At 40.5% G+C, this 8,622-nt stretch overlaps 1 protein-coding gene across 1 annotated transcript; it reads right to left on the bottom strand.

The window, feature by feature from the left end:
* Positions 1 to 216: 216 nt before the first annotated feature.
* Positions 217 to 1,076, bottom strand: LOC137615885 (THAP domain-containing protein 1-like). The gene is made up of 2 exons (XM_068345572.1): positions 791 to 1,076; positions 217 to 515 (listed from the first exon to the last, which is right to left on the bottom strand). Exons 1-2 carry the CDS (start codon positions 1,074 to 1,076, stop codon positions 217 to 219), a joined length of 585 nt encoding a protein of 194 aa, XP_068201673.1.
* Positions 1,077 to 8,622: the final 7,546 nt, after the last annotated feature.

Below are 8,622 nucleotides of genomic sequence, written 5' to 3'. Positions count from 1 at the left end.
AAGAGGAAATCCCTTTTTAACCCTTGAATATTTATAACACTTTGGACTTAAACTTCTTAATGTCAAGGCAGAAGCAATATCTTCATTACTCCATTCGCTAACCTTTTCTTTTGATATAATAGCTTTTATTTGAGTCTTACTAAACAATGGACTCAAGATACTTTCAGTTCTTTTTGTCACCACATTTCTGATAATTTGCACAATGTTTTCTAGTAGTCAAGTATTTTCTTTTCTCAGCAAAATATTTTCTTCTTTTAATCTCTTCACTTCATCCCTAAGCTGTTGTAATTCTCGTTTTATCTCCTCTGGAATTACCGCAGAAGTAACTTCGGAAATAAGAGATTCATTAGCAGTATTTCCAGGGCACTCAATTGCAGGTTCAACTGCAATATCAGTCGTAGTCAAATCGCCACTGTCTCCATTGATCATTTGACAAAGTTCTTGCACAATCCTCCTATCGTTCCGTTTCTTCACTCTTCCTTCTCTTGCAATAGATGATGAGGTTATAAGCACTCCTGAAATAAGGACAATAACAACGTTGAGGAGATAGTTTTGTATGCTGTACATGGAAACCGTGTATCATTCTATAAGTTTTTTTTTGTGTATATATACAGTATATATATATATATATATATATATATATATATATATATATATATATATATATATATATATATATATGTGTGTGTGTGTGTGTGTGTGTGTATATATATGTGATACATATAAACATGTAAAGACATTTATATGAAAATACAGACGAGATGGTTATAATTAAACAAATTATACTAACCATTTGGGAGATGAAGAGACGGTACAGCATCGTTTTTCAATGTTCTCTTGTTGCTACTTATTTCACAATTTAATAAGCGTGACTTCATGTCGTCTACATAATCGTTGACGGCAAAGTGATCTGAACAGATGACAGCATTTTTATGATTTATTGAGTCTGCACGACGGCATGCATTCTTCCACTGCTTAATTAATTCGTCTTTTGGAAATCTAAAATATTTCACTCCACTATCTTTTGTTTTTTGTTTAGTGTTTGAACAGCCGAAAACTGAACAGTTACTGGGCATTTTCCTTAAAATCAATCCACAACCAGAGCAGAATGTTAGTGTCCTTCAAAGGAAAGCAAACAGACAGAGAGCCTTGGCCCACGTGGTGAGCCAGGTCGGTGAGTCATTCATAATCCTCTGTCTGGCCGACCTTCTTTATGTGGGTCCTGGTATAAACCAGACTATTCGGTGCATGTGTAGGCAAAGAGAAAATGAACCGTAACCAGAGAAGGATCCAACTTAGTACTGTTTGGCCAGTCAATGGACCCAATAACTCTAGCAGTAGTATCTTAACGGGTGACTGGTGCCATGGCCAACCTATTACCTTCCTAATTTAACTTCGCATGGGTAAATGCGAGAAAACCACTTTATTTTCCATGATATTCCTCTCTTAAGGTTGGCCAGGGCACCAGCCACCCGTTGAGATACTACCGCTAGAGAGTTATAGGGTCTTTTGACTGGCCAGACAGTACTACATTGGATCCTTCCCTTTGGTTACGGTTCATTTTCCCTTCACCTACCTACCTACACACACACACACACACACACACACACACACACCGAATAGTCTGGCCTATTCTTTCCATGTTCTCCTCTGTCTTCATACTCCTGACAACACTGAGATTACCAAACAATTCTTCACCCAAGGGGTTACTGCAATGTAATTGTTTTGCGGCCACTTTCCTCTTGCTAAGGGTAGAAGACAAGACTCTTTGGCTATGGTAAGCAGCTCTTCTAGGAGAGGGACACTCCAAAATCAAACCATTGTTCTCTAGTCTTGGGTAGTGCCATAACCTCTGTACCATGGTCTTTCGCTGTCTTGGGGTAGAGTTCTCTTGCTTGAGGGTACACTCGGGCACACTATTCTATATTATTTCTCTATCTTGTTTTGTTAAAGTTTTTATAGTTTATATAGGAGATAATTCATTTTAATGTTGTTACGCTTCTTAAAATATTTGGTATTTGTTTATAAGAACACGCTCTCCATTTACTCCAAAATTATGCTTTCCAGCAGCTCTCCTCTTTTTGTACACTATTCAGGAGGTTCTTTAAATGCCGGGAAAGCAAAAAAAAAAAAAAGCAAGATATGTCGTTCAAGGGGGAGGGGGAGGGGATGGTGGAGGAGGTACTAAACGGCCTGGAACCGACATTGTCAATATAGTCAATCAAGGAGATGTTCGTAACCACAGACTATTTACTAAAGAAAGATAGGAAGACTGCGACTAATATCACTCAAATGGGTGTGCGAGTAAAAGATGCCAGATACTCCCATGCGAAACGAATAGCTCCATCTATTGAGCAGACGATTAAACATTCAGAGCGGTAATAATTTGCAGTATATTTTATTCTTATATTTATGACATTCTTAAATTTTAGATAACCAAATTGCAATTTTACAAATAGGTACATATATAGATTAAGAATGCACATCCTTAAGTTTCTCGGTCTATTTTTCAGAAACTTAAGTGTTGCAATTTAATATAATTTACAAAGTTGCAACGAAAAAAAAGACAGTATATCGCAGATACAAAATTAACTGCTTGGTCTGCGAACACAATTTATCTTAACAGGAACACTCACCGTTTTTTTTTTTCACCTAAACGGATAAAGCTATTCTGCCGTCGTATGCTGCACAAGCAATGCAAGATATTATATTAACGGTATAGACCTAATCCACACATCGACATTGAGAAGCATACTTATTTTGGTGCTGGAGCTTTTTCAAGAAGTGTTCCTTGAAGTCAAGACCTGTTTCGCTATATTGCATGTGATCCGTCGATATTGTGGAGAATTTTTTGATGTTTTCTGAGTGGGAACTTAGTCCGGGAAAGTCTCCTCACGAGTGGTCCTTCGAACCGGATCTTTTACCTTTGACTTGTGAAGCATTAACGTAATTAATCAGCCTAATTAAGCATATAGTAACTCGCTATATCACTTACCCACACGCACACAGCCAGTTTGTCGAATGTGTAATGCCCAGACTTTAATTGGGAAGAGAAATTTGTAATCATCATGATCTTTTTGTATCGACCACGTGTTTAGGGAAAGAACTACGTAACCAGGTTAATTTATTGTTTGAATTTTCTCTACAGAAAGACTAGAATTTGTCGTAGGAACTTCACTCGGATCCGTTCACCCACGTGTTGTGGTTTTTGTTGTTCAGACGCCCGTGTTTACTGCTCAGCTAGAGCGCCGGTGTGCTCGTTCTGTCAAGTAATTTTACTAATTTAGCATCTAATTTGTAACACTTTGTACCTTGAGCTACCTTCCTTTGTGTCGTTTACCTTCCCTAACCAACCTTAACCTTTCTAACTAACGTCCCCGTATACCTAGCACATGTCCTTGTCCTAACGAGCGAATAGGCGCAACATAATTTTAAGTGTTCTTACAAGTCCGTTTCATTCCACGTGTTTGTTCCGAGATGGCGGATCTTGTTTACAGCCCAAACTGGGTAGATACTATAAGGCTCGATCGCCCAAATAGTCATACCCCTCAAAAGGTCTCAAAACTATACTTAGTGCGTAATTATTTTCTACCGTAAGTAAATTACTGCGTGAAGTTCATTTAATGTTCTTTAGCGAGGATATTTTTGTTTTACCTCCGCGTGAGGGAAATTTTATATTTGTTTAGCCTCCACGAGAGTGCACTTTAAAAGCTAAGTCGTTGCCTCGTGTGCCTATCTACATTTTGAGTAGTTCAGTGGCTGCCCCAGTGCGCCCGTAATTGTGAAATCGTCACAACAGTGTCAGCCTCGACCTGTTATTTTAACATTTAACTTAATACTTTGCATTCATAAGCCCATGTGCTTTCTAATGTTTTACTTTCAAGTAACTTAATTCAATCATTTATCGCCAGGTGCGTATATAATTCATTTTAGCAAAGGCTTTAACGTCACGTGACCTGGGCATCGTCTGCTTTGTTGGACCCGGTCACTTTGAATTTTAAAGTAATTTCATGATTTATATGTTTTTCATCATTTAACCATTTTTCTCCCATCATGAGTAAATTTAAATATTCAATTGTCACGCTAGTAAATGTGTAAAGTTTCATTTTTACATTCCTTTTGAAAATTCAGTTATCCCTTGTTTTGCTTTACGAATCCGTTCATCAAACGTGGTCATTCAAAGATGGCGGACTTCACTTTTAACGTAAACATCCCTCCACCGCCTAAGGCGGAAACGCTTAGCCCCGAGGAGATTAACGCTATGCTTAAGGAACAGGAATTAACATTCACCTTTGTTTGTGAGGACGCAGACCTAGCACTTCATGCTCTCGCTTCTGTAGATTTTCCCAGCATGGGTCCAGAAGCTGTAAGTCATTTTAAAACCCTTATTGGTAAAGTAAGAAATGAGCTTTGCGATTACAAGAGTTTTTGGAGACGTCATTACGACCATCCCATCGTTAAATTAAATTATCCCGTGCTTGCTGCCTGTTCAAGTAAAATTGAGATTGCTTTTAATAGCCTCATGGCTCATCCTAATTTAACTATCAAACCTAATCAGTCTAATTCTTCTTCGAGTGCAACACCTTCAGTGACACGTTCCCCTAATTGATCCTTCTAATGTCTCGGCAGTCAAGCCCAATGTTCATAATTTTGTCTCAATTCCTCAACCTGTAAAATCTTCACATTTCAATACTATGTTGCCAACACGGCATACGATTAGTAATTTTGTGTCAGCCCCACCTGCTCTGTCCTCATCTCCAAACCTTAAGCCGCCAGCGTTTGATCGCCCTCAACCCCCTTTGTCCAAGGTCTATAGACCTTGCCTTTGTCTTTACCGCCGGTGACAGTTCGTCCCGGAGGAGAAATCATTCATTGTCCTAAAATGGACCCCCCTCGTGGTAGCTCAAATACCACACAACTTAACCGTGTGCGTGATAGCCAGCAGAGGCTTGTACCGGTAGAGTCATTCATTAAATCTGTACCAAAGGTCCTTTAAAGGACCTTGTCTGTACCATCTCACGGACCAGTGCTCACGTTGCCTGACTGTCCAGTTCTTAAGCCCGTAACATCCGCTCCAACCCGTGTTGACACTAAAATATCCACGTCAAAATTTGAAACCCGCTCTCAGAACGAGCCGCGTGATCGCAAGGTTAAGACGTTATCAGTCAGAAAGGGACCTTTTGCGCTGACGGCGGATTTAGCGAAGGTCACACATGTAGACCTAGCACCGGAGCTTAGAGCCTGTTTACGATTCACTTGCTTAAGGATAATGGTACATTGAACGTCATTCATTATTTTTATTCAGTCATATATGACGTCACATTAAACTTTTATTATTTTTGCCAAGTCGTACAGCAGCATTTTCCAGGCCAATCCCATCCCTTAACTTCGAAGCGTAAATGTAGCTTTTGCCCTGACAATTTGTCATATTACTACAATCTCCCTGACATCCTTCAGCTCGTACTGAATATAACTTTTACTTTTAATGCTCCCCTCGCAAACGTTTTTCTTAAAACCGACATCCAAGACTCACAGTCAGAAATACGATGTCCCCATAGACCTAGTTTGTCTCGGTTTGTCTTTCAGGCTAGTGTCAAACAACTTTTTTACCTTGTAACGCCGAAAAGGAATTAAATTTTCTCCCTTTTGTCAGGCGATGAATACAAAGTTTTCATTACGGCAGTAATTTTCTTTGTAAAATCATTTCATGTTAAACGTTGGGTGTCAGACCGGGATTGGGATTCACCCCCATAATTTTTTATTTGTCATTGGCCGGACTTGTTGCTGACCTCGACCGATATTGGCTCACGTTTTGTTTGCTCTATCCGTACCCCTAGGGTGGGAAGAATTGAGTACTTCTAATCGTTCTATTATTATTGCATCGTACGTTTAAAGGTAAAACTGATCATATGCTTAACTTAACGCTTCCGTGAAGCATTCCCTGCGGGTCCAATTTTCCCCAAATTCACGTTCAAGCCTAACTTTAATTCAATTGATTTTAATTAACGCTGACAGCGTTTTGTTAACTTTAAACGGACGTTGTGAAGAACGACTTCACTCTTCATTCAGCCAGTAACCTTATCTCGCTCATACTAACAAGTAGTTGAATCACATTTGCCGGAACTAACCCCTCTCCCTTTTTTCTCCCCTTTATCCCCAGGGTGTGAAGAATTTTCTTCACTCTTCTTCTTTCAATCGTATTTTTAGCTCTCTTCTACTAATACTATAGCTACCCCTTAATTGTTCTCTTCTACATTCAATTTTCTTTAACGAACTATAGGGAGGACTAATCTAAACTTAAACTTGTTGACAGTGGCGCACGCCATGCTCGTGACGTCACAGCGTAGATACCACAACAGCGGGCCTTAGTAGTAACCCCGCCGTATGTTGGTTCTTTCCTTAAACTACATAGGTCGAGATTAAATTCCTAAACTGCATTTTTGATATAAATTCCAATACTGCTAAATTAATGCATCTTATATTTCTCAATACCAATTAAGGTTTGTTAATTTTAAGATGTATGCCCATCGCACCAGTCCATTGCTGATTAATCATTTAAACTATTAATTTTTAGCAAGCCAGAATAGGTAGGATTGTTGTATATATAAACTCCCTTAGAGCAGCAAGATTTCTCTAAAGTATTTAGTACAAAATCCTGCCTCCTCTGCACTCCTTGCAACAATATATTGCCCTGTCCTGAAGTCCCGATATGGCACCCCCAATGGATTACCTCGCGCATCATGACCGTCACTTGTTTGGCAAGGTGAAGCCAGGTGATCTCCTCGACCTTAGTGTTCGGCCCATTCTATTAGAAGCCGCCCTGGCCTACTGACCTGCCTGGTCAGTGAACCTGTGCACCTCTGGCTCACCCCCTCTCCCAAAACGTGACTCACCAAGGAGTTCTGTGGCTGCCGGCTGGAGACAGTGAAGGAGTGGAACCTGGAAACCTATTGCCACAAATGAGGATTCTTGGGGTGGGCCAGTAAAGAGTGCAAAGTGCAACCAGGTCAACAGCCATCATGGGCATAGGACTAATCTTCAAAGGAGTGCAGGTACTACATCAATGGCCATTTAGTTATCCCCCATTTTTTAGCTTAACTAATTTTAACTTTATAGGGAACCTGGCTTTTACACTATTCGGACTGTGTGCGGTGGGATTGTGTGTATATATTTTTCTTGGATAATAATTTCTGGTTTGAGACTAGCACAGTCTCTGGGTCACGTGGGCCACGTGCCAGACCCCATTTAGATTTTTTATTATTGTAGACCACGTGTCTAACCCATCATTTTTATCATTTTGAATTGCTTTTAATTTGCATTCCTTTTATTATTCCATTTTTGTGTTGTTATGATGTCCGTTTTCTTTTGATGTAAATTTGCGAATAAATAAATGTTAGGTTAATTAAACCTCCTTAGTATTTTTGCTCCCTCATTTATTTTAATGTGTGAAATGAATAGTTGATCACGGGACAAAATACCCAATATTTAAAGAGTAAACCTAAGTAAGTCTATAGGTGGTAACAGCGAGGAACTTTGCATTAATATATTTGCTTCGAAGGTAAAGATCATTATCTTTAAACTTTTAAACTACTTTACATCACTGCTCCCATTTTGGATTTTGTCTAATTACATTAACGTAAAATACCTGTCCAGCATCTCATTGGGATAGCTGGGACGGAGTCAGAACAGAGCCTGAGAATGAGATGGCTATAGACCTGACAAAGCTAGAGTAGGCCATAAATTATTGCTAATTCTACGTGTGGAGTTCTCCGGCCTCTGGACAGTAAATTTCCCCCTTTGGTATTTAAGAGTGAAGGTTAGTAAATTGTGACAGTAAAGTATTAGCAGGGCGTTTGTGCCCCGAGAGTAAGTGCTCATTATCCTCCCTTGTTGAACTTTATGTAACTGTTATAAGGAGACTTTTTGGGCTCAAGCTATGACGTCCTGATGGAAGGTTCCTTCAGTAGCTTCCTAGGGTATATTTAACTACATGTAGGACCCCTATATGCTCCCTATCCCCCTGACTGCGGGCATTCCCTCTGTGTAGTCTTGCTTCCCCTTCTATATAGGGAATTTTGTCTACAAACGGAGTATTTTTCGCTTCTCTGCCTACCCTAAGGGAATGACCCTCCCTTAGGGTCGGACCGAGAAATAGGGAACGGCTCTGCCCTTCCTCAGTTGCACCTGGTTGGGTTACTCCTTCCTCCCTGCAAATTGCGATGTGTCTTTCAAGCTTTCCTAGCCTAGGAGTTCGCCCTCCTTCTCTAGATTAAGCTCTGGAGGTTGTCTCTGCCCTATTATAGTTAGAGACGGTACTCCTGTACCGTTCTCATTCTGGGCTACCTAAACTAGGTTAGGATGCGTTCTCCCTTACCTTGGTGGCCGTTCTCATACAGAGTCTCCTCTATAGAAAGACCCCTTTCTTCCCCCTCCCCACCTATCCCTTTGGTGTAGGCCTGCCTACACACATCTGTCCTTAGTCCTACAACTCCTCCCTTGGGTGGAGTGGTAGGGCTAACATTGTTCTCCTGCTGAGCTGGCCGCTCTGGTACACATACCATTCATAGCGTTCTATGGGGGTGGTTGCCGGCAGCGGTCCGGCCGGCGGGGGATTCCCCCCTC

Source organism: Palaemon carinicauda, chromosome 22 (genome assembly GCF_036898095.1).
Source record: "Palaemon carinicauda isolate YSFRI2023 chromosome 22, ASM3689809v2, whole genome shotgun sequence".
Classification (NCBI taxonomy): Eukaryota; Metazoa; Arthropoda; class Malacostraca; order Decapoda; family Palaemonidae; genus Palaemon; species Palaemon carinicauda.
The sequence above is the reverse complement of the archived record's forward strand: the minus strand, read 5'-3'. Positions and strand labels throughout refer to the sequence as shown.

Bases quoted from the DNA above. Each gene is read 5' to 3' on its own strand.
- LOC137615885 (XM_068345572.1), bottom strand. From the start codon at position 1,076: ATGCCCAGTAACTGTTCAGTTTTCGGCTGTTCAAACACTAAACAAAAA. The intron at 516-790 runs GTTAGTATAATT...TCCTTATTTCAG, and splicing joins GTCTCTTCATCTCCCAAATG to GAGTGCTTATAACCTCATCA.